General features: G+C 43.9%; 2 protein-coding genes across 17 annotated transcripts in view; one reads left to right on the top strand and one right to left on the bottom strand.

Moving 5' to 3' along the window:
- The window catches only part of RECQL5 (RecQ like helicase 5), a 39735-nt gene that overhangs the window by 1417 nt on the left and 12428 nt on the right, over positions 1-25890 (top strand). For 5 of the 6 annotated variants that reach the window (XR_013926212.1, XM_080376543.1, XM_080376546.1 and 2 more), the window contains exons 3-8: positions 438-559; positions 2369-2887; positions 3573-3678; positions 4157-4268; positions 6475-6637; positions 6992-7074. Coding sequence is in view for 5 of the 6 variants with exons in the window: in XM_080376543.1 (XP_080232669.1) it covers positions 438-559; positions 2369-2887; positions 3573-3678; positions 4157-4268; positions 6475-6637; positions 6992-7074 (1105 nt within the window). In the remaining variant the exon portion in view is untranslated. The remainder of the gene's footprint in view (positions 1-437; positions 560-2368; positions 2888-3572; positions 3679-4156; positions 4269-6474; positions 6638-6991; positions 7075-25890) is intronic. The other variant, XM_080376547.1, reaches the window with a different exon arrangement.
- SMIM5 (small integral membrane protein 5) lies at positions 566-24987 on the bottom strand. 11 transcript variants are annotated; one of them, XR_013926286.1, is made up of 4 exons: positions 16286-16426; positions 14519-14843; positions 8319-8474; positions 566-709 (listed from the first exon to the last, which is right to left on the bottom strand). XR_013926286.1 is itself a non-coding variant. In XM_080377028.1 (4 exons), the coding sequence occupies exons 3-4, from the start codon at positions 16410-16412 to the stop codon at positions 14722-14724; spliced, it is 249 nt and encodes an 82-aa protein (XP_080233154.1). In that variant the 5' UTR covers positions 16413-16439; positions 18572-18720; positions 24815-24987; the 3' UTR covers positions 13593-14721. The 11 variants fall into 11 exon arrangements, 3 of the variants coding, with proteins under 3 accessions (XP_080233154.1, XP_080233155.1, XP_080233153.1); XR_013926288.1 differs by lacking the exons at positions 566-709; positions 8319-8474 and adding exons at positions 8888-9594; positions 18572-19226 and having other exon boundaries at positions 16286-16439; XR_013926289.1 differs by lacking the exons at positions 566-709; positions 8319-8474 and adding exons at positions 8888-9597; positions 18572-19226 and having other exon boundaries at positions 16286-16439.

Genomic DNA, 25890 nt, shown 5'->3' on the forward strand with positions numbered 1-25890 from the left:
TGATTTCCAGCCCTTATTTCTTATGAGGTACCTTTCTGGGATAAGCTTTAAAAGGATGTGGTAAAGATCTGTCATGGGGCTGGTAATTTGGCAACTGGGTGTCTGTAAAATGAGTGGAAGCAGCTCATCTGGACAAAAATTAGTGTGAATAACTTCTCTTTATCTTGGTTTCTGTGTATCTTCTGGTACTTTTGTAAGGCTGTTTCTCAATGTTTACAAAGCAATCAGAGACTCTTTGAAGGAATCCATTGCAGGTATGCAAAGTATTGGTATGCTTTCAGAAGCTAAAAATGAAGTGTCTTTGGTATGCCACACAGTGCACGCACATACACGCTGTTTCTCACAAATTACAAGCCTTTCTGCCCACCCCTCCAGTCAGAGCCCTGGGAACTCACCACCTTTCAGTAGCTTTGAGCTTTCTTCTGTTGTCTTTGCAGGGGAGAAGGATGTCTTTGTATGCATGCCCACAGGGGCAGGGAAATCCCTGTGCTACCAGCTTCCTGCAGTTCTGGCAGTGGGCATCACCATTGTCATTTCACCTCTGATTGCACTGATTCAGGTAACTGTCTCCTGTTGGCTGTGGAAAAGCAGTCAGTGAAGGGGGTTGGGAGACTCTGGAGACACAGCTGCCTCTTGTTGTTCTGTCCACGAGTCTCTGCTGTTGGCCTGCCTCTGGATTCTCTTGATGTCTCCATGTGTTTTTCTTACCCTGGTGATAGGTGAAGAGACTGCAATTAGCTGCAGAGCAGAGTAAGTCTGGTAGGATGCTATGCAGTTCTCTAAAAGGATGTTTTCCTTCTTTAACAATTAACCTTGTGGTTTTTATAACTGAGCCTTTCTCCAGGTACTGCAGTTGTCTCTTACCTCCAGCGTGCTATACAGAGGCAACAAAGCAGAGTACCTTAAATAGAACATACTGGATCTTTCCCCAGAATAGACCTGCCATTTTACTTATAAAGTAATAACTGCCGGAGTGATGAAGTTGCCTTCAAAGGCATAATTTGTTCTGCATCAGAATGTCTTTTTGTTGCAGTCAGTCTTTCTGTCATGGGAAGAAGCTGAGCTTTCATCTGTGAGACTTTTTTTCTGTACTTTGCCTTTCCTAACGTTTCATCACCTGTTGGGAGAAACACTTCCCTGTAAGAGCAGCTGTAGCATTGCTTAGACTTCTGTAAAGCATTTGATTAGCACTGCATGGTATCTGATGTTGTAGACTGCTGTTTCGGGTTTTGGGTTTTGTGGATTTTTAACTCCTTTACAGTCTCAATGTAATATGTGTTAACAGTTAAGAGCAGGCATGGTAATACATCTCAGGAAGGTGTTCTGAATAGTGATTATTTTCCAAGTGTGAGGATTTCTGATTAAGCTCCAGCACAGACAATGTTTTATCAGTGAAATGGAAGTTACAAAGAATTACCATCAGTAAGATTTGGAGATGAAGCAGAATGTGTCAGAGTTACAAATAGGTTGAGAATGGGCTCAGTGAGTCCTAGGAAACAGAGCTGGAGTGAACCTTCAGAGGTCTTCTCATCAAGCCCTGAGACGGGGTGGCTATGCCTGAAACGATCGTGGTGTATTTCATTGTAGCTGAACTTGAAGAACTTGGTCTGTGTAGTTTATTGTAGGGAAGGTTGAGAGTTGACTTCGTGAATGAAAACAGTGGGTATTAAATCAATCATTGGAACCAGATATTGAGTGAAATAATTACATCTGTTTCTCAGAACTATTCATGTCTTCCGAAAAGTTATATGCTAGTCAAGTGCAAGTGAACAGCTGCGTGTAGGCATAGGGAGGTGAATTGGTCCAGTGTTCATCTGGATATGATGCTGTTTTCTTCTTGGTTTTCATGGCATCATTCTCATCCAGACTTGGTTCTTTTGCGGTGGTGATTTGCATGACCCTTGTATTTCATCCTATCTCAGCTGTGTTTATAACATCCTTTAATTATTTTGGAATGAAATGCACTTTGCTGCTGTTGGGTGGTAGTATTCATTTTCCATCTGTGACAACTTGATAGCATAAATACTGAGATGCATTGGTGGGTTGTTTCAGCTCACTGTGGCTACAAAAAGTTATTTTGCACAGATCCCTGCTGGTGTTCCCTAGCAGCAAAAAGACTGTCCTAAAGTGAATGGATGCACAAAAATGCAGTTGGGTGCAAGAGCTGGACAGATATGCTCACAGTCGAAAATAACAACATCTAGAGTTGAAGATGTAAATACCCAGACTGTAGGTATAAGTTGTGCTGAGACTCAGCCCTGGAGGTGCAAGTTGGGGCCTCACCTGGATCTCCCTAGTAGTCTTTCTTGGTGGTGGTGACTTTCTTTTATTTCCATTTCCTTTTCATTTAATTTTGTGTTTACTTTAGGATCAAGTGGATCACTTGCTGGCTCTGAAAATCAAAGCCTGCTCTCTGAACTCCAAGCTTTCTGCCCAGGAAAAGAAGACCATCCTGGCTGACTTAGCAAGTGAGAAGCCCCAAGTAAAGCTCCTGTACATCACCCCAGAGATGGCAGCCGCCTCTTCCTTCCAACCTACGCTGAACTCTCTGCTGTCCCGAAACCTCTTGTCCTACCTGATAATCGATGAAGCGCACTGTGTTTCCCAGTGGGGACATGATTTCCGACCTGACTACCTACGGCTGGGCACCTTGCGCACTCGCATACCCAATACGCCCTGCGTTGCTTTGACTGCCACTGCCACCAAGGAGGTCCAGGAGGACATTGTGGCAGCGCTCAAGCTAAAGCAGCCGCTTTCTACATTTAAGACTCCTTGCTTCAGATCTAACTTGTTCTATGATGTGCAGTTCAAAGAGCTCTTGACTGATCCATACACCAACTTGAAGGATTTCTGTCTGAAGGCGCTTGAAGTGAAGGACACCACTGGGGTAGGTTTTACATTTAAGGAAGAAAGCTAAACGGAACAAAGGCTACCTTAATGGTCACTGACCTCCCAGTGGTTGGTATGGCCCTGACCAGTCTGTGGCAGGGAAGGAGGAAGTCTCTGGAAGGAAAGCTCGTGTATTTTCTAGTTCCTCTAAAAGTGCTCACGTATGTTTTTTAGTTCCTTTAAAATGGGTAGAATGTGAAGGCTGCATTCCTTTCAGAGGTGCCCTCAGGAAGGGGTTGGTCTAAAAAAAAATTGATTAGGAGGAACATGTGACTAGCACTTCTGTCTTGGTTTGTCATGTGCCAGGTTATCATTGGATGGATTGTGTTCTGTTCCTCTAGTGTGGTGAGGATGAACAGAAGCATTTGGAAGTGTTGTGTTGACTTTCCTGCTCTAACACTAATTCCCAACATAACTCTCAGGAACTCAGTTACAGCCTGTGCACCTGAGTTTATTTGTATGGCAGAGGGAGACTGCGTCTTGCCTTGTGTTCACTGGGAGAGGACTGGGGGACTGTAGTTGGTGGATGTTGGGCCTTGTAGGACGTATCTTTCAATTGTCAGGGAACTGGCTTGTAGAAGACATGATCTTTAGGCATCCCTCCTGTCCCCACCATGCTAATGACTGCAGCTTTGTTGTCTGGCTTCAGACAGCATCATGGACTTTCTCTCCTGTCTGCCCAGGTGTACTCTGGCTGTGGCATTGTGTACTGCAGGATGAGGGATGTGTGTGACCAGCTGGCTATTGAATTGAGCTACCGAGGAGTGAAAGCCAAGGCATATCACGCAGGTACTGGAAGTTCCATCTGTATCTCTCAGTAGCTGGTAGAACTGAACTGTACCACCTTTAAGGCCTGGGTTGGGGCTACCTAGAAAAACAGCTTTGTAGGCATGGTCTGCAGTGTCTCTGATGCTCACGTGTCAGGTCTGTGAGGTAAGCGCAGAGCCTTCAATGGAATGGTATTCCCTTTGCTCCAGAACTGTTGGTTTTGTTGGATCTTGTACGGCCTAAATATAACTGCTTTTATCCCAGGAGGGAACTGAATTTTTCTCTTTGGAATAGAAACAGCAGCTGCTGACTTCTGCTTGATCGCAAGCCAGTTTAAACATGGGCAAAGAGGAGTGTGTACACCAGTCACTTTTAGTGAGGGGGTTGGCTCAAAGTGGGGGAATGGAGGAGGAAGAAAATCCTCGTGTTACTTTTTTTCTTTTCTTTTTCCTTTTTAATTTTTTTCTTGTTGTTTCCTTCCTTCTTTTTCCCTTCCCAGGACTCAAGGCAGCTGACAGGACTTCAGTCCAGAATGAATGGATGGAGGAGAAGATTCCTGTTATTGTTGCAACCATCAGTTTTGGAATGGGAGTAGACAAAGCAAATGTCAGGTGTGTGTGAGTGTTTTGCGCCACCGGAGACTGAAACCTGAGCAGTGGGAAGGGAAAGCCTCAGTCTCTCTGTCACCTGATACATCTGATTCAGATGCCTGATGAACACTTAGTAAAACCCACAAAAACAGAGCTGGAGGTTTTTTAGCTTAGAAGCAGCAAAAACAAACCTGGAAGGATTTTGTAAAGAAATTAAAAATGAGGCACCAGAGCTCCTCTTTGCCAGTCTTCTTCAAAACCAAGAAAATGGGAGGAATGCTTGGGTTTTGCCACACCCTCTAGGGTTTCAAAAAGAGCCATCTCAATGCAATCACAGCTGTCCCTTTCACTTCTCTTAGTGTAATAGTTGCTGTTAAAAAGTGGTGGGAAGAAAATCTGCACCTAAAATTATTCATATACCCTTGACTAAAATAGTCAGAGCCAGCTTTTTTTAGAGATCTCCTTTTGCAATGCAATGGGGAAAAAAAAGAGCAGTTCACGAATGGCAATAACCATATAAAAAAAATACAGCTATAGTCCAAGGACTGAAACTTTCCAGACGGTTTCAGTTGCTGTTCCTCTGGGACTTCTGTCACCATAATTGCTCTGTGTTGTTAGAATTCTTGCATAGCAGTATAGCTGTGCTGAGTTAGTATTGTGAACTGTGATCACTTAGTAGAGGGGTAACTCAGGTACAGCTCACACAGCACCCCACACAGACCTGATCTTCACTCTAAAATCTTCATAAAGCAATTGCTGTGAACACTGTGGGAGGGGGGCTGGGCATCACTGAGACAACCATGAGTTCACAGCTGTGCCATGCTTCTCTGTCTGTGTCACTGTGCTGCCACATAACAGGACCTCATAGCAGAGACAGCCTGTTTTACTGCTTGATGCATGCTACCCAACAGAGAACTGAGGAGTCTGCTAGAATAGTAGCATGAATTAATTAAGCCACTCTGCCCTGTGCAGTACAGTGGTCATTCAAAAAGGCAAAGATTAACTGAAATGCATTGGGCTGACTGAAAGTGAAATATAGCTGAAACATGCTTGTAATCTGGTTAGTTTCCAGCGGAGTTAAAATTCCTCTTTACAGTATGTTTTTAAATAGTTTAAAAGGACATTATATCCAAGCCAAGGCAACAAGGTACTGCTGCTTAGCCTTTGCTCTATGCAGCAGAATTCCAAGTATTTATGCATATGTTATCAAGTAAGATCAGGCCTGACAACTTTTAGAGGTGACTTTTCTGGATAGGAGGAAAAACAGAGGCGTTGTCTCTCTTTCTGATGGAATCTGCTCCTCTCCACTGTTAATTCAGTTTTGCTTGAGAATATTTATCAATTCATTCAGTAGACTTCCTGGTGGTAATTAAATGTGTAGATTGCTTCCTGCCTGGCCTGTTCTTGGAGTGTTTGTGTGTAAAGAAAAATGGTTGCCTGCTTTTGTTATTTAATCTTTTTCCACACCCATATGCATCATATGCCTCTCAGACATGCTGGTTTTGAGGCAGACTGGTATGTAAAATATTGGCAGTGTTACTGTACTGTAAAATCCTCTCAACACAGCTATCAGCTGAACTGCTGAATAGTCAGGTACAAGCAGGTTTAAAGTGGTCTAGCATTGGAGTGTTGAAAACCTTCCTTCAGAGATTACATAAAGCTTAATAATGATTCTATAGTCATATTTGCTGGCTAGGAAGGGTGCCCTCATCTACAAGCGAGCTTGGTGAGACAGAATTTCCCACGCAGACTTTGTTGGCAAAGAAGTGTCTTTTTAAAATAGTGTCTTTCATAATGTGTTCTGTAACGTTCAAATTGTGTTCCACAAAATAAATAGGACTTTTTTTTATTAATGCTGTATTTTATAGTAAAATCTTCCAAACTCCTTGAATGAATGTCCTTATTCTCAGTCTTCATAGCTGCACAGCTGTATGCACATTTAGGATATTCATGTGCCCATTTTTTTCCATCCATTCAGAGTGATATACTCCTCACATGTTGTTCAGGTGCATTTATTTTCTTACCACTCTGCTGCTTTCCTTGCATCTCGTGTCTTAAAAGGACTTAAATCTCTGTACAAAATTCTTTGCTCTGCTAAATCCTCTGTCTTTTATGCTTTTGCTGCCCTATTTTTTACTGTTGTTGGTGTTCACAGACAACACAATTGTGTATGCAGTGATCTGAGAAACCTGGAGCTCTATGTTTCCTGTTGTCTTACCCCATGCAGATTTGTTGCACATTGGAATATTGCTAAGTCAATGGCTGGGTATTACCAAGAGTCTGGCAGAGCTGGGAGAGATGGGAAGCCATCCCGCTGCCGCCTCTATTACTCCAGGAATGACCGGGATCAAGTCAGCTTCCTGATTAAGAAGGAGCTCTCTAACATCCAGGTAAGATCTGCAGAATAGTATCCATGTGCCTAGATGTGCTGCCTTTGCTCTGATCTGATTTACCTGCAGTAACCTCTGAATATGCAAAGATGACATGAGTTTTTCTGGGTCTAGAGCTGTCCATAGCCCTGTTTCAAGGCACAGCAGAAGAGGATGAAGCAGGAAGGGAAAGGGCTGCCAGCTCCAGCCCTGTTAGAGGGTCATGGGTGAGCTGAAGTCTGGAGCAGAGACAGGGTGCTGTCTGTGCCTGTTTGCCATATTGATCAGAAGGGTTGAATTTGGTCATTGCTAGAGTTACTCTATCTGCTTATATTTAAATTGAAGACTATAATTCTTGTCCCCGTCTACTTTCAGGAAAAAAAAGGCACCTTAAAAGAATCTGACAAATCTGTGATGACAGCTTTTGATGCCATTGTGAACTTCTGCGAGGAGCTGGGGTGAGTGCATTTCTTTCAAACACTGTTTAATGTTGGGGAAACCATGCCCTGTCCAAGACACTGTTATGGCTGAGATTTTGGATGTTCAGGAAAGAGAAAATACTGAATGAGTTGCATGATACTTTGATGTCTGGACTGAGGAAGGTGTCCCAAAGACATCTCTCACTCACTCCTACCTCTGAGTTAACTGAGATGTTGGTCTTGGAACCTGACCAAGTGACACAGTGATTTTAAACTACAACTCCTGTGGATATGAGTTTTACTATGTTCTATCTTTGATGATGGGTTGCTTTAGTTGCATTTGCTTTTGTTTTGCCTCCTGCCTCTTCACTACGTAATCCCTCTTCTAAGGAGACAGCCTAATCGGCATGGGATGGGAGCATTTAGTTTCAATGTTTCTCTAAATCTCAGGGGCTCCACTCTACAAAGTACTAGATATTGATGATTCTTCTTGACCTTAGAAGGACCTGATGGTGCTTAGAATGTTTCAGACACATGCCCAAATTATGGATGTGTCCAATCTAAATGCAGACTAGCAACCACAATGTGCATTGTTCAGGTTTAGTTCATGACTTGTACAATTACAGCTTACTAATTGCTATTCTATGCTGGATAAGACATCAAAGCCATAATTTTGTGCCAGTAAGAGAGTAGTACATGTTCACTAACTGAAAATGGTCAACATGTGTCTTGCTTTCAAGTCTGCATCTTGTTTCATTTTTCACACCTGTGTCTAGGACAACCTTTTCAGTGCAAATGTAATGTGCTTCTTTTCTGAAGCCCTTGGTGAGCATGTTCTCTCTTGTAGTCATGTTTGGTAAACAAATCCTGGTTTTATGGGGTTGCTCTGGGAAAGTCTTGCTTGTACTGAAGTATGGCACAACACTGAGTGCTGGAGCACTTGAAGGAGCACTTTTTTTGCCCAAAGTCAAGGTGATTCTGGGAAGTAGCTACTAGGAGGCTTCTTACTACAACAGTTTGATGCACTTGACTAAGGAGCTCTGCTTCTTCTGGTGCATTACCAGCTTACAGCACGAGTGGCCAGATGGCTGTTTGTGTCTGGGTTTTGTACAATCTGAGAGGCAGCTGTATCTATCTGGTTAGATGCTAACCTCAGAAAACCTTGTCTTGGTATTTATTTCTTCTTGATTCTTAAGGTGATTATCAGTAGAGTTAGTCATGACAGTAATTTCTTGGAATTTTCACTAATGCCATACAAACCAGACTGGGATCACTGAACTAACCTTGCACAAGCCAGAAGCAGTCACAGGACATTCCAGGCTGGTGTCCCAGTGAGGGCATGAGTTAGGCTTCACGTTAGCCATCTTGCTGTAACGAGCCTGAGTGCTCTCTGAAGTGAGGACCTTCTCCAGACTTGCAGTGCAACACTGAGGCAATAACTAAGCAAAGACAGAGAGAAAACATTCTCCTTTGCTCATATGAATACCAATAGAAATAAGATTTCACTGGATGTATAAAAGAGAGATTTCTGTAAAGGAATATCACTGACCTAGTTAGTAATCACATATCCCATGCTTCTTTTTCCCTGCCCCAGCTTGGTTCATCCTTCCTACTGCATAACATGCCACATGCATCCCCAGAGTCACATATTGCAGCACCGCTGCCTGGCTTCCCTGCTCATAACTGCAGGGGACTAAGATGCTAGGTAAAGGAACATCATGTTCTGTTTTTGTTTTTTTTTTTTTTACATTTTGAATTAATACAGTTCTATTCACTATCCAAACAGTGAAAGCAAACCTGAAACTCTGACCTTGCAAGGTTCTAAATAAGAACAAATAAAGACAGACTTGTATACTGGCAGGCAAGTTTTTGCATAGTATATTTAGGCTATTGTCCAAGTATGACAGGAGAACAATGGTATAAACTGCTTTTAGAGAGTGGGCTTAGATAGAAGTTTAGCTGGTCAGAGTTTCCTCTTGCCCATTTGCAAGATGGAAAAAACCCATGTAACTGTAGCAACAGAAGACATCTTTAACAGCTTTAGGTGGTGGCTGACCATTTGCCACCTCTAACTGGTGGTTTTGCTTGAAAGATGAAAATCAGGTGGAGGTGAGTTAACTGGTATTTGGCTAGTTATGCAGTTCCTGAATACAGATAGCCTTACGTATTGGGTTTGCTGTGGGCTTGCAGAACAACTTGCTGGCATTGGTGCGTTGCTCTTGATGCAGGGAAGTTGCATGGGGAGAAATAACCACTCAGGGAGAGAAGATGAGAAAGCTTTCTATGAACAACACAATCAGGTTGTAGCTGGGCTGATCCTTGCTTAGCTGTAAGGCTCCAATTACTGCATCTCATCTTTGCTGTTTATGCACTGCTCTGTGCCCTGGAGATGAGCAGCAACCAAAGATGGCAGCAAACAGAAGGAGAGCAACAAAAACGAGACAGAAAGTGGCAATCACCACTAGCCCTCCAAGAGCCCAGTCACTTATTACAATCAGTCTCTTTAGGTCTTCCATAACTGAGGATGCCTCTCGCACTGATGACATGCTGGCTTCCGCCCTGCTGGAGGCAGACAAGAACAATATTAGATGTTGGTGTATCCCCTCTGTGCTCTGAGCCACAATCCCAAAACCAGCATAGGCACGCAAGCTGTCTGTGCCTGCACGCATCCCCCTTCCAAAAGGGAGAGTCACCCTTCACAGAAATGGGAGCATAAACCAGAAGAAAAAAACACAGCTGAGGCCAGTTTCACAATGAGATTTACAGAGATATAAAGAGGAAAGCTTCTGGCTTTACCAGATTTTGGCAGTTGAAATTTATTTTAATCATAGTTTATAAATATTTTTAATAATGTAATATAGCATCTCTCCCAGTGTGTTCAGTATGAACCCTTCATCTATCAACTGTACAGCCAGTACATGAAAGACAAGTCTTGATTGGGAGAATTTGCTTGATACCATTGGAAAGATCTCTAAAAGGGAGTTGGGGACTTCAACTCTGAGAACACGCTGGAGGTTAAATGAACACCTAAAAACAAACAAACCCACCAATAATAAGCAAAGATCTTCATGTACATCTTGTTGCTCCTGTAGGGCTTAGAATAGTCTAGTTATGTAAAAGAGGTTTGCCATTAATGCAGTTTGCTTTAGTAACGCTTTCTGTTACTCTGCAATAGAAGCATAAGTTTTTCTCCCATGAAGCATTTAAGTCCAGCAATAATTTAAACTGGGATTTCAGTGGGTTCTACGCACTTGCTTTTTTACTGATACTTTGCATAATGACTTGGCTATCAGCTTTCTAAAGAACATCCAGCATCTCTTGGCAAGCATCTTGTGGTTTTAGTAAAGCTTCCTTGCTTCTCAAGGGAAAGGATGGATTATTTCTCATACGCTCACAAATATGACTGTGTGGACATAATACAATAAAATATCTTTGTTATTTTTGAAAATTTGTTTGACTTGCTGCCCCTTATGTCCATGCCCTTAATACTATAAGGAAGAGGATTAGCCATGTAAAATGTGTTTCATCCTCAGCAAGTCACGTTTGCCTAGAAGCACAAGCTCACACTTAGTTTGCTGAAGTTTTTGGTTTTTTCTCAGCAGCCAAATATATTCGCTTCATGCTTTGTTTTCTGGAATGATGGCAGACCACCATGCCCAGTTGCTAACCAGCAGGCGTACAATACATGAAAGCTGTTCTGGATAACTGCCTTTGCCTTTAAAAAGGAGGCACCCTAGACAGTAATTCTGCAGACCCGAAGACTGTACACCCTAGAAAGTCCCTGTCTCTTCTGCTAAACACAGTTAATCTCCTGAATTAGGAGCGCTGTATGCAGTTTTATAAATACCTGAAGCTGTTGTGTTTGTAGTAGGTATTCCTTCTGGTGCCCCCTCTGCACCTTCTCCAAGAGATCTTGACCTGTGGTGAGGGACCCCCTTACTGCACCTGGAGACTTGTAAAGCTAGCATGGAGGTTGCCTATTTGTACTGCAGTAAATGATTAACAAATTACTTTACTGCAAAGGTGTGGCTAATCTAATCAAACGCCTTGAGCTCAGTTAAAAAGACCTAGTTCAGCTGTCACTTGGACATTTTTTCTTTTCTATGGCTTTATGCACTCACACACCTGTTCCAGTGCTTGTAAAGGTCCAGTTTGTCCTCTGACTGGGGAAGGCTGCAGATTGTGATGGAGGGAAGAGGGCTTTGTTTCCTGGATTGTGACTGGATCTGTATTGTATGCTCCATTAGGTGACTGCCATATCTAAAATGAGACTGTGAACAAGACTGCCATCCAGTCCAAAATTTATCATGACAATTTAGTTGGATAAACTCATTACAGAGCCTTGCACTGCTGTTAGTTGCAATAAAACTGACTCCCTATTGCTTTTCTGACAGAAGACCAGAGGGATTGTGCTGGCGGGAGGGAAGGAAGAGAAGAGTGTGGTATATAAGACTGCATCTGTGTAAAAGGAAACTTGTTTTTCACAAGCCAAGCAAATCACTTTGAAACCAGAGGGATGATGTTACAGAATAGAAGCTATTCCATTAAGTCATCAGTAGAACTTCAACCACTTCTGCTGGAGAGGCTGGCCTCACTGTCTCTTTTAGGTTCCTCAGGGAAAGAAACTATTTTAACACTTGATCATCAGGACTGACGTAATTATTCCCTTGCAATTCTTTCTAGGCTCACTCAGGCTTTCACAACATGTACAGAAGTTGCTGTGTTTGAAGCAGTCTCGCCTTAGTCTGTGCTCTTCTGAATCTCCCTCTGCTTTTTGAAACAGGGAGGATCCATCCTCACTAGTGCTTAGGGCATTCCAGGTCCCTTTATGCAGGTAATGATTGAAGCCTAAAACACAAAAGGTTTTGTGTGAGTCGTGAGCAGGGACACAGAGACTGGAATGTTTCTAGTCAACAGAAACTGAAGGGCTGCAGTAAGCTTGGGATTTGCTGGGCATCTTTCAGGTCAACCTGATCTCTTGCATGCAAGAAGGCAGCAGACCCCACCAGCCCAGGCAAGCAGTTGGCATATCTAAATACCACGTAGAGGAACAGTCCAGCTGAGTACAATGGTACAAAACAGTACAAAGCAGAACATCAGGCCTGCGAGGCCCAGGCAAGTATGTAGAAATTGGTCCAGGGGCCTCTCCTCTACATGGTGGCTCCTCCGGAAAACCACCTGAATTCTCTAGAGAATTTCTTGGTTTTCTCTCCTTCTCTTTTTATTCTCTGTTTCTAATTCAGGAACTTAAAGTGACAGAGATAAGACGAGCCATTTCTCTTGTCCCCCTAGCTGGTATCTGTCAGTGGTTTAACTTCTAACACCACTGGGAAACGTGTATTTGTAGCGTTTTCTGTTGAGATAAGGGCTGGCAGCTTGTTCCTAGTGACAGCAACCTGTCAGTCGTTGGTATGTTTCCAGCCTGCTGAGCTTCCTCCTGACCATTAGCGCAGACTGGTTCCATGCTGCTGAAGCATTTTTCAATGGGATTCTGTTAATTCCTGTAGCTGGCACTGCCTAGCACAAGCTAGGAAAAGAAAGTAAGCTCTGTTCTTCCACAGGTCTTGTGACTTAATTTAGATACAGAAACATTTGCTGAGTCTGTCTCCTGCGAAAGAGGTTCTGACACTTCCTATATGTCACCTTGATTGCCACTTGTTGATGTGTAACCGAAATGAGCAAAGACATATCTGACAGAAGGGTTAGCGTGCTGCATCTCTGAATGTTGGTTAGAGTAAATTGATGCCATGCTTGAACTTAACCTACACTAACATACTGGTCGGGAGTGAAAGCTTTGGGACCGTATCATGAAGGGCAGTGCTTTGTTAGTCTTAGCCTAACCATGCATGCAGTAGCTTTTGTTGACAGTTCTCTCAAATATTTGAGGCAGGGGCTCAAATATTTGCTTTCTAAGGAGGCATCCTCTTCTGCTGCTGGAAAGTTTTTCTTTTTATGATTTTGTAAGTAACATTGGTAGTTTGAGGAACTTATTTTAAAATTATTTTTTGACTATTCTCTATGTCACTGGCTGCAGATACATTCCAAAGTACAGCAGTACAAAAATGCAAAAAACCTAGATCTAGTGTCTTTGAAAAATTGAAAGTGTATTAAATACTTGAGAAGCTACTGATGCAATGTGCTTTTTAGGAATTTGGGTGCAGGCATCAGAGAAAAGAGGCTTCTTTAAAAAGTTTTCCTTTTTTTTTTGCCCCTTCTGAAGTGTGAAGAATATTTAAAAGCCCACTGTTAAGACTTGATGATTCTTTTCTCTCTAGCTAGATGTTGGCTCTGGTATATATATGTGTAACCCCTTTGACTCTACACTTAGAAACTGGAATACAAAGGTAGAAGATGACTTAGCTATATGCATGTAATTCTTTATACATTCTCATAAAGGTGGCTGTTTTCACATTTGAGGCTTACAGAGTTAAGCGCAGTACGATGGTCTTCTATTTAGCTGTCCCAGTTATGAAAGTCATGGCCTGTGCCATAGCCTTTTACTTACATAAATCCCCTTCTGAAGTTCACTGAAGTGTAAACCAAACATACACAGCGACTGCAGCATGAAAAGGGGATTTATTTGCACTTGTTAACTTCAGCCATACAGCCCGTTCTTGGCTCTGCTTTGCCACAATGCCCGTTGTCAGCTGCTGCATGTATACCCTGAAGTGGCAGTTACCATACTCTGTGTCACTCCTCTGAAATGCCTTTGTGTATGCTATTAAACATACCTTAGGCATAATGTTTATGTCCACTAAAATAAACTGCACACAGTGCAGGGAGTCAGGCACACAGGTCCCTCAAGTAAGGACAGGGATTTGTCCATCTCCCATAACTTCCCATGCTCTGTAAGAATGATTCACCTACAACGAGCAGAACCATGCAGGAGGCGGGGAGGGAGCACGTTTAGCAGCACAATGATAAATCAAGCTGTAATATTAGTGAGTTTTTCCCTTTCGCCTTCATCTTTCTGTTTACAAAGGGTGGTATTGCACACGATGTGATTTTTCTCTTTGACAATTTCACGTCATTGTAACACTGCTGAAATAAAGCAGGGAGCATTTGTTGCAAGCTGTACTTGGAGCCTCAGCTGGCATGTCTGGATCAGAAGGTCCGTGACTTGTTGCTTTCAGCAGACATCTCAGCTAAACGTGTCTGTTGCAGGTGGCTTTTGAGAGAGCAGGTTTGGGCTTGAACCAAGGTGTACTGAGCATGTGGACCCCCTGGTGATGTCAGTGGCTTTTGCTAGCGCCCAGCACCATCCATCTGGATTAGCACTGGGAAGAGAGTGCCTAGCATGTGGCAGTGTATGTGTTCTCTGCTGTGGTGCATGGCTCCTGGCTCCGTGCTCACAAAGGGAGTCCTTGGCTGGCCCAGCTGCAGGGCTGTCATTGGGAAAGTGTGTCTGTTTTCTCAGCAGCACGTGTCTGTGCACCCCACCCCACCCCAGAAGAGGAAGACAGTGATGGTAAAGTAGCGTTACCTTTCTGGTCACACCATGGAGCCCAGTAGTGGCTGTCACAGAAATAAGGAATTCCATACTGTGATTTCTGGTCCTCTGAGTCATATTAATTAATATTGTTATTGCCATTTTCAGGGAGCTAGTGTAGAAAGTCATTCCCATAGGACTGAATCATGATGTCCATGCACATCCTTGATAGCAGGTTGTTCACCTCTTGTTGCGTTTCATGAATGGGCAACTGGACGGACTTGGATCTTCCTTCGTCTGTGGTCAGGACGTCCGTCGCAGCTACAACAGCTGTAGCAGCAGCAGCTGCAAGCAATGATCATGAGCACCAGAACAGTAACTGGAAAGAGAAGCAAAGGGTATTGCTTCATGATATAGGAGCAATCACTGCAGAGTAACCCTTTGTCTCCTCCAAACTGTTTGGTGAGCAGCAGAATGAACAAAGCCTGGTTTCCTGCTAATTTTAATTCCCACCCCCCCATATCCCCACCTCCCTCCTCCTAAGTTCCTGCTCCCTTGTATTAGTTACCCATTTAATCTAGACAATCAGTACTGGATATTTAATGATCTTAAGAGCTATGTACCAAACCGTGTGGGGGTATATCTTTACCTGTCTAATGAGCTGTTACTTGGAGATGACATGCAGTAACTAAGTAGAGCTATGTGCCTGGAAAAGATGAAGATCCAGCTCTCCCCATAGTTGTGTCAGAAGTAACTTGAGAGGATTTGCCAAGTCAAACTGGCAGTTATGTTTCTGAAGAGTGTGTGCAGTGTACTCTTTAATGAGGACAGATATTTGTGACTGGGTTGGCTTTACTCATTCTTCTGTATTTAGCTTGAAAAAATAGATACTTCAGATGGAGGGGTTTTGCACATAGATACCGCAAAGCAGTGGGCTGACTTACTGTTATTCTATGTTAGACATAATGGTTGGTGTTGGGAGGGATATTTTACTTCATCTGGAATAGAAACAGATGACATGTTTAATCCTGCAAAACACCTAAGAGTGTGTGAACATGCATGTCTCTGTTCCTGTGTTCCTTAAAAGCCTGGAGCTGGGCTGCCAGATTACCCGACCTGTGGGGAAGCAGCTATGGGTATGAAAACTATAAAGCAGCAGGTGTGTCTTTCTGAATTCCAGCCCAGGGAGGAGTGTCCAGGCTGGATACACACCCTTCCGTTTGGCTGCCAGCAAAGTGTACCTCTTAGTGGGGGGGAGGGCTGGCCTTCCTTCCTGCTTGTTTTCCCATTTTCTAAACAAGCCTCATCCCCCTTGATCAAGCAGCTTTTTCTTATTCCTTCTATGTTATCCCCACACGGAGCAGCAGGAAGGATCTTGCTGTTACCAGAGGAGAGTAAATAGGCTCACCTGAAGCATACTGGCTTCCACTCAACTAAGCACAGGAATGACACTCAGTGTCTCAGACTCTTCAGTGTCTTCTGTGGCAGTGAGACACCCTAATACCATTTGTCATAAACCATCTCCTATGCATCAAAACATTGCAACACCTCTGGGTTGGTTAAAATACTGCTGTTTAAACTAATGCTTACATATGAGAGCTCTGGGGAAAGCTATACTGTTGCCTATCATGCTCTGCATGCATTGGAGATCCACACCGTGTATTAAAAAATTATATAGGAATTAAAGCCTCAGACCACAGCCTTCCACAGTTTTCCACAACTGCCACCACCACCAACCCACTAACAAAGACTGTGGAACATGCTGCCCCGGTAGAAGAAAAGAGACATTCTGACACCCTTTGCCTCCACTGATAAACTCACCAATAAACAGAAGAACCACACAAAAGGACACAATCTCCACCGGGTCAGCCTTGGGCAGTCTCTGGAGCTTAAGGAGAAACTTCTCACCAATGGTTTGCATTTCCTTCAGAAAGCCTTCAGAAGACATTCTGGCTCAACCTCTCCAGGCTTTATGCTGTAGAACCAAACAGAGAATAAACGTTTTCACTGACTAATGCTAGGAAGCTGCCAGCCTTCTTATAGAGCTGGTGATCACAAGGAAAACAAGTTTATCTGGTCTCAGTCCTTGTTCCCAGTAGCTAAGGTGGAGGACTGTTAATTGTCTACGTGTTCTGTGTCTTAATTTCAAAATCTGGGTTTAAGGGTGCTTTTGTCAGCTGCGCTGTTGAGTAAAGGCAAAATGGTACTTCTTCTAAAAGGACACTTCCTACAGCAGGCACAGAGTTAGAACCGGACCGTGCCTGCCCTTGGCTTTCACCCAGTGAAAGCTGGTAGGTTTTTTTCCCAGTTGTGCTAACTTGTCCTTCCAGAAGGAAATGCAGTTCTGACTTGACTTGAATTCCAAATGCTAAACTCCAGTGGTACATAGTTTTCAGCTTTTTTTTACTAGGATAGAGTAGACACCCCTGAAGACTTCTTGCACTTCTTTAGCTACAGAAAGCCCCTTCAAAAACTGAAGGTGCTTACTTCAAAACCTCACTACAATACCATTAATAATGTTTTATCAACCAGTTTTATTGAATGGTGATATTAAGACCTAAAGTCTATGTTCACTGGGGACAGCTGGATGCTTTTCAGGTTCTTGCAGATGAATGCAAAGTTTATAAGGTAAGCTAAATGTAGCTTTTTAGTCTTTTAAGACACAGTCTGTTTGAATGGAGCAATACATGAATTGAACAGTGGATGTCCACCTGTCACTGCTGGTGATGAGCAAAGCAAAAGCCCCTGGATCTGTCAGGGAGATAGATAAATCACTTGTGGAGCTGATCCCTCCTGCCCTGCTCGGTCATCTTACACCTCCTTTATTCTCTGAAAGTGATCACCAGGAACTGTTGTTACTGAAAATATTAGTCTAGTCAAAGTTAGGCGCTTCAGTTTTGCCACCAGTATTTGCTGTTCTTTTGCCCCATGAGCAAGATTTTGGAAGGCACTACAATAATCAAGCTTGCATGAGAGCTCTGGAAGTTCAAATTTTGCTTCAGTAACTGGTATAGGATATTGTTGAGAAATACCCAGTTTCACCTAAAACAAGTGTTGGGACAGGTCAACACTTGGATGGATTATAACTCTTAGGTCTTTATTATATCAGAATGTACTAGCTTGTGTGTGTTGTCATAGTCAACACTTTTATGGGACTTGAGCACTGCAATTTAATATCCTAGTCTTGGTGATAACACAAAGCCAAGTAACCAAGACACTACTTGCAGAATAAGCCAGCTAGTTCATTACTGCACATCTGGTTTGGTTACTCAAACAAATGGATGCTTGGGGTTCCGTTTTTCTAAACACACTGAGGACAGAAAGACCTTGGCTGTTTCTTTGCATGCTGGGCTTAAATACTACAGTGCCAAGTTAAATTACATTTTCTATGTTTATGCAATTCAAAAAGGGTTTTCTTTGTTCTTTTAAATCCAAGCTAAGGAATAAAAATCGGAACCAGCTGGTTTCCTAGGGATGGGTGTAGATAGAAAATCTACATCTACAGAACGATCGCAGTGCAGTTTTGCAGGGAGGCATAGCTGTGGCTTTTTATGCTGAAAAGGTCACTTTTGAGACTAAGGGTTAAATAGTTCTTTCCAGATGATTGCCCACACCCCAAGTGAGCTGCTCCAGAAATGCTTGCTTTATCCTTTGCACAGTGCTGTGGGATTCTGTGTCAGCAGGTTTCCAGTTTTGTTTCTATTCCAAAAGATGGCGGTGCAGGCAGAGGTGATTTGTGTTTTCTGTTCTTGGCTCTAGAAGAAAACCTTTTTTTTAAAAAAATAAATCTTTCTGGCTCTAACATTCTGAAAAAGTTTGTTCCCTTTGGAGGTGTTTCTGCCTGCCCAGCAGCTCTTCTAGTAAGGAATCTGCTGTAACCTGGGCTGCACCAGAAGCAGCAAGTGTAAGAGCCAGGCTCCTGAAGTGTGGGGATACAGTGTAAATTACTGATCAGGATTGTAGAATTCCATGTAGATTAGCAAGTGCCTAATCTAAAATGATAAAAGCTTGTCTCGGTAACGGACATTCCTGTGCTCGTGGTACCTGATCTGCAGCTAAGTGAAGGAGTTTTTATTCTGAAGTTTGCAAGGAATGTTGCTTGTTTACCTTGGTTTGAACTTCTTCAGGGGCAAGGTTTGATGTTGGTGGTGCAGTCTCCAACCTTCCCCTGAGGAAGCAAATGTTTTTGCGCTTGACTGCACTTCTGGCTGCACACTGGTTCCAAGGGCTTTCGCTGCTTTGGGATTCCTGCTTTCCTGCTTGTGGAGCACAGCAAAAGAGTGAAGAATAAATCACTTCTTGAAGAAAAAAAAAAAAAACAAGTAGAACTCTCCCAAGAAATCTAGTTATGTTCATGGACTTGTATCTTCCATTCTACTTGTGATGTAAAGTCTCTGGCCAGGACTAGTTTTGACTGTGGACTTTTTCCAACTGATTTCAGCAGAACCAAGATCTTATCCTAGAGATAAGCATAAGGGTAAGGTTAGTGCTGTGTGACTTAAATAAGTTGTCCTATGCATCTGCCTTATCTTCCTTATGTTCAACACAACAGTGATGACATTACCTAGAAATTTCAGAGTGGAGCTCTAAGAATTAATTCCCTTTTTTTTTTAATTATACTGTGTTCAGGTAAGCTCCCAGTCACCAATAGTAGTAAAGGCCATGTGGTGCAGGATATCTGGTTGAGGCAGTAACTATAATGATTATTATTAAAATGGGCAAGTCTTGAGAGATTTGAAACTTGAGGTTGTAGGTCTTAACTGGCAGCTTACCTTCTAAGAGTGGAGTGCTGTTCTAGAACCTAGAACAGCCACCCAGGTTAGTACCTCACAGATTCTGTGGGGTTTGGAGCAAACGTAATTGTCTACCAGTGTTTTTTTCAATTTGGCATTTCTCCTTGCTCACTGTCCTTCCTCAAAACTGTATCCATTGAGAATGGGAACCCTTCAGAGCAAAGGAGACATGGCTGTTAGGGCAGCAAAGCTGATGGAACTTGTTACAGAAGAAATGCTGAATGACCACAGTGCAACGTAGTCTTCATAACACGTCAGACTGATGTCATGAACTTTTGCTCCATAGCTGTAGCTAGAGGTCATATGAAGTGAAAATAGGGTGAAAAGAGGCAAGATGAGAAACGTGTGTAGAGAAGAAAATTAACACAATGCCAATGTCTTGTGACAGGCAGTTGGAAGTTCCTGCTGGGGTGGGGTGGCAGCCTGAGACTTGTGGTTTCGACTCTTTCCTCTTCTGGCTGTTCTTTAAAAAATAACTCATCTATCCAGTGTTGCCAGTGGGGCTAGATCATCAAATCTTCCTGCCCTCCTCTACACTACAAGGCTTGACAGGGTAGGGAATAAAAAAAAAAAATCTTAATTTGGCTTTATTTGTTTTTGAGAGAAGGAGACTGAATCTGCCATGTGCCATAAGTTGTTAGCCTTGGTTGAAAAGAAAGAGCACAGTAATAGTGCAGGGGAGCACTTAACATCTGCGGGGGTGCTGCTCTGCTGCAAGGATTAGATGATCCTTTAAAACCGAAGAAGCATGGCCTACATTTAGGGCTTCTGTAGATTTAGATTCCCAGAAAGTGCTAATATTTGTTTTTAATGAAGATTCATCTTGCCATGCCCACTGAAGTAAAACTGTGAAAATTGCTGTAATAGCACTGAAATTATCTCTCTGAACTGTTTTAATGGACTTATGTCATACTGAAGCACTCAAAGAAGTTGGCCGCTCAACTGTTTTGAGAACAAAGCCATTAAAAGGCCTCAATCTAGATATTCAAGAGAAAAGCCTTGGTCAGGGTTTCTTTGTACTGTGAACTGGCTGTGTGTCGTAGCTTCCAGGCTTCAAGCAAGAAAAAGCTTTGGGATGACGATGCAAGGTGGGGTCCCACATCCCTCTGTCTGCTGTAAGGTAGTCCAGTTGCTTTAATTTTGAAATCTATGTAAATTGATAGGGGGTTTTTGGCCTGTCTTTGGTTTGGAAAGCTGTATCCTATCTGTGTGTCTACGCAGGTGCATCGAAAGCTGAACTGTAGGGAGTGGGTGAGCTTGAACTTACTGCTGAGGAATGAGACACTTGTTTAGTCGTAGCCCTGGTGGCATTTGAGCAGCCTATTTTGGTGCAAAGAACATGAATTTGAGCTTGTGGTTTAGCCCCAGGACTGGAAGTTAGTAAATGCAGGCAGTCTTCCTGGCCTGCCCGTGATGCTTACTGGCTGTGTGACTTCGGATAAGTCATCCCATCCCTCTGTTGGGTGACTTCATCTCTGGAAAGCAGCAGAACGTGTTACCATTGTCAGAGGTTTGCTTCCTAATTGTTGTGGTCCAAATCTCTAACATGCTCTGAAATCTTTAGATAGAAAAACAGTGAGTCCCTGGTTTTGTTGCAGTTACAAACTGAAATGGCCTTTGCTTGCTGACTGCTTGTTACACTTAGTCACTGAGCCCATTTAGGCTGAAAGTAGATGAAAGCACGAGTTCTGCTCTTGGTTGCTTCTTACCCAGCCATGCTCCACAGGGCTTTATTTCTCTTGACATCATCCCGATCCACTGGTTTTACAGTGCTTCCTCCATGAATTTTTGCTTGTGCAGGTTTGTTGCTATAGTAATCTAAAAATGGAGACGAAGCTTTGGAGGGAGGAATTTGTTGTTGGTGCCCTGAAGCTGCCAGTGCCTCTAGTCCTAATGCAGCAAGTCCCAGAAAAGAGAAGTTCAATATCCTCCACTGTGCCCATTACCCTTACAAAGTAGGACCTCCCTGACGTGCCCAAGCAAGACGAATGCCAGGGCAACGTTCTCATTGCAACGTTCATCTTTTTTCTCAAGACTGCGGCTGTGGAGAAGCAAATACTTTGTGTTGTTCTTAATCAGACAAGTCAAACAGGTTGATTGTAGCTGGAACTGTACAGGGATGGGAAGCCTGTAGGGATTATGGTAGCTTATTTGGTAGGAAATTTTAGCAGGCAATCCCAAGCCTTGTGGAAGGGGAGTGCTGAGCAGCTGAAGGGGAGAGGATGCTTTTCATTCTGGTCTAAAACTTTAAAATAGACTCTGACTGTATTTGGCCACTTTCTTAAGACACATGAAGGCTTGGCCAGTTTCTAAGCCTACCAGCTTTGTTCTTGGTTCCTGAAATGTGCTTCTGATTTTGTATGGATAAGGTCTAGCAATGTTTCCTGTCCTAAAACAGTGTTGAGCTGCTAGGTGTCATTACAGTTTCGATGCATTTTGGCAGAACATGTAATAATTCCTGTCCCATTGTTTATTGTTCAAAGGTTGCAATGTACTTCTGAGATGAAAAGGGCTATAGAAATATAGTTATATTATTAGTGCATGGTTTTCCCTCATCATTGTTAATGCAGTGTTTGCTGCCATGACTGTAGTTGATCAGCCACGTGAATTTTAACTGTAGTTCACAGACAAGCCCTTTTTTCCTAAAACAGGAGCAAACGGAGCCAGACAGACCTATAATTCATTCCCAAGCAGATGAAAATAGTTTCCAGTATCAAGAGAATTCAGCTTTTAACAGCACACACCCAATCTAGTAAATTGCAGCTCAATGTCATAGGAGAAAAGCTTTGACTTTGTCAGCTGGTCTGGAAAAGAAGGCCACACATTCTTTCAGATTATAAAGCTGCCCTGACTGGGTAGCCATTTGGCTGGAATACCCTGTCATCTCCACCACCCACTATTTGGAGACTGGTTTTGAGGCAGCAATGTAAACGTACCTTCCCTCCCCTACAACCTAATATTAGATTAATGTAAAAAGGCACTGAATTCCCTGCAATAGCAGGGGTACCTGTGGGGCACTGAGCTGAGAGTCTCCACACCTCTACAGAACACCCTGGTTCTCTCCAGTCCATCCCACAAATAAGTCCCCAAAACCCCATGAGGTAATTCCTCGCTACTCATCCCAATTTTAAGTGGGGAAACCAAAGCACAGAGCTATCCAGTGAAAAGAAAAGGTCAATTTTAAAAATAAACCTGTAGCTGTTCTACAAGAGGACTTTTTTTAGGGTTGCTGATGCTTGAAGCTAGCCTGAAAGTCTACTCTAATATTAGCAAAATAACTGTTTCCCAGGAGGCTGACGGGAGAGGTAGCTGTGTGCCTGTGAAATCCTTGTAAAGAGTTACTTCACAAACATGCTGGGATCTATCAGTACTTTGGTGTTTGAGGTAAGGCAGCCGGAGCGCCCTGAGAGTGCTGGAAACACCTCCATCTTCTTTCAGCCAGCTCTGTGCCCTGTCCTTGACTCGTCTCAGACCTACAGGTCTCAGAAACGGTATGCATTTTTGAGTTTTTTGAAATATGCTGGTCTAATCCTAGTAGAGATGCCACTTGGGTGTAGGAACTCAAAACTAAAGGCTACAACAGCTGCTTCCTCAGAAGAAGCTGTTTGGCACAGTGTCAGCTGTGGTTGTGCAGGGCAGTGGTGAGAGCCTGCACGGAGACGAGTGGTGGGTGCTGCTCTGCTCACCCAGCTCTGTACAGCCTCCTCCAGTCCCTGCCCGGCTGCAGGCTCCGCGGGTCAGGGCGTTGTGTTCCAGGAGGGATCTGCTCTATCAAACTTGGTTTATTTTGTACCTCCACTCCCATAACTACTTTTGCATTGCAGCCAGGCTAAGAGGCTTGTCCACCGTGACAGCTGTAACACAAGCCATGTTCTGTTTCTTTTATCCAGACATGTGTTTCATATTGCTTATTCCCACCCCCCCCACCCCCCCCCGCATATGTACAACACTGCTGCGGCTGGACAAACCCCCAGCCAAACCCGTTAAGATTTTCTTTTGGCGAGGAAAACTTGGCATGTTTCTCTACTTCCCTCCCTCCCCTGCCCTTCTCCCCTCGCTCCTCCCTCCTTCCTTCCTTTCCCCCCGCCCCCTAAACTTTGTTTTTCCTATACTTTATTTGAGAAACCATCTTAAATGCAACAATTAATCTACAGAGACCCTTCATTAGCAGGGTGGAAACTTCCCTCCATCCCTTTTGAACCTAGAGCTAGTCTGGAGGCACCTGGGTCTTAACTACTACATCTCACACAGGCAGTTCCAATTTGGTGTTTGTGCAACAGGTAGGTCAGAAGGACCTGCTCTCCCTTCCGCATTAATGGCAATGGAGAGAAGTGGAAATACCTGATCCTTAACATTCCTCCCTACAGGCATGTGTAGGATCAGGAAGACATCTTTCTGTGAGAATTGGCTTTTTCCCTCTCTCCCTACCTGTTTGTAAACAGCTGAGTGCCCCTGCGCCTCCTGCAAGAGGCAAGAGGCCCCAGCTCAGCAGTAGGAGCTGCAAGAGTTCCGGAGTAATTGGCTTTAGTTGGCAGAAAATGGGGGGTTGTATGGTCAGTCTCCTTGCCAGCCCCCCTTCCCCACACAGCAGCAAAACAGAGATGGGAGCACAGGCTGGGGGACACCTCTCCGTGTAAAACCAAGGCTTGGACTCAATGATCTTAAAGGTCTTTTCCAATCTAAATGATTCTCTGATTCTGTTAATTTCAAGTATTTGGGGGATCCTTTTCCTCTTCCTTCCCTTCTCACTGCATTCAGACCTGACAGCCTTGTTGCTGTAACCCATAGACCATGTATGTGTGTGTTCTCTCAGAGCGGTGGTTTCTCATGCTGTTTTCAATAGTAAACCAGCATCTGTGCCTGATACACTAGCTGATTTTTTTTTTTTTTCTGAATGCTCTTGTTAGAAGCTGCGTAAAATCTTTCCATTTATTTCTATTGGACACAGATGGTTAACTTGCACGGTATGCTAGCTCCCCGACCAGAGTTTGTTTTCTAAACTCTGTTTGCTTCGGGATTTGGGGGCTAAAACTTAGCTCGGGCTGGGAGGAGCTCTGGGGAAACGCTGTGGCTGGCACCCTCTCGGTCTCACACGCGCTTGCCTGTGCTGGCAGCTACTCGCGAATGGCACACACAGAGGAGCAGCTCCGCTCTCTTGTCCGCGCCAAGTGTTAACGTATCGAGCCATGGCGGTGCAGAATGCCCTGTGCTAGACCTGCTTATCAGCTGCCGTCACATTCCGAAACAGCACCAGAAAACCGAGCAGCCAGCGTTTCTAATCGGCAAAGAAGTTGCTTACTCCTGCTCGAACTGTGAAGCAGGGCGAGGTTTCAGGCTGGCTCCTTTTGTTAGCACGGCTGCGGCGCAGCTTCCCGCAGCCCTGTTAGAAGCTTTTCTTTCGCCACCTTTGCTCCTTAGTGTCCCTTGCAAACAAATTCAGGCTAGCAAAGCTCTGCTCAGTGGCTGACCCTGCCGTTCGCCCTACAGAGAGCTACAAAAGCCCCGGCTCCTTGCTGACTAGTGGAATGACCCAACAGCAGCAACAGCTCAGCCTTACCCCGCCGCGCCACCAACTCCTCGGCTCCGCTGGGGCTTCTGAAACTTTCACGTCATCTCTCCCCTCATCCTGGCGTGCGTCTGGCTCCTCGCTCGGCTCCTCTCTGCTGGGCTGCTGACAGCCAGCTGTTGTCTCTGCCTTTTTATTTTTTTTTTGTTATTGGTTGTCCTGGCGATGGGAAGTTTCGTGTTACACGTGTGCCAGAGCGGGAGGCGGCGAGAGGAGCCACCGCAGCCGCTGGGCGAACTCCCCGCAGCGCCCAACTTGTTACTTGCTTCCTCTGGGCATCTCCTCCTACCAAGGTCTTGGCTTTTTTTTTTTTTTCCTTTTAATGACAGCTTTTTTCTGGAGGGAGACTTGAATCAATTCCCTCTTTGCGATAGTTTAGGGGGTTGTTAAAACGATTCACTTTTCTTTATGCTGTCCGGTTTTCTTCCGACTCCCGGGGAAGGAGCTTTTCTCTTGTGTTCTTTGAAGGGGCAGAGCAAGAAATGGCAAGGACAGTGCAGCACGGTCCGCCACTGCCAGGGGAGCAGGGGGGATGCGGGGGCAGTGGATTTGCTCCATGCCCTTGGCCAAGGCATTTACTGTCTTGATGCCGTGCTTTTTGCTTCTCGTGTTCTGGGGACAACTGACACTCGGTGTCTTGTCTCAAAGGGTTGCTGAAGTTCAGATGATATTACAAAGGATACAGTCCTTCAGACAGGTGCAAAATGATAATTTCTCATCAGCCTCATAATTTGCTGTTCTATTTGACAAAGCTCATTAAATGGCTTTTGTTCGGCAACTGGCATCTATGTAATTAATTTGTCCTCACATGATTTTTCCCTTTTTTTTTTAATGCTTTCATTTCTTGGCTTTATTCCAAGACTTGCTTGGGGATTTTTTGTATCAGGGAGCTTTTCTGGTGAGGCTGTGTACCTGTTACTGATATTGGGAGTAAACTTTTTAACACCTATGTAGCATTAAGAAGCTGGCATTCTCTTTATTTACAGCGCTGGATGCACAGCAGATTGCTCTGCCCAGCGTGCACACCAAGTTACTCGAGGGTACATATTATACACAGCAGCGTGCTT

This window comes from Falco punctatus (assembly GCF_963210335.1).
Source record: "Falco punctatus genome assembly, chromosome: 1".
In the NCBI taxonomy this organism is placed as follows: domain Eukaryota; kingdom Metazoa; phylum Chordata; class Aves; order Falconiformes; family Falconidae; genus Falco; species Falco punctatus.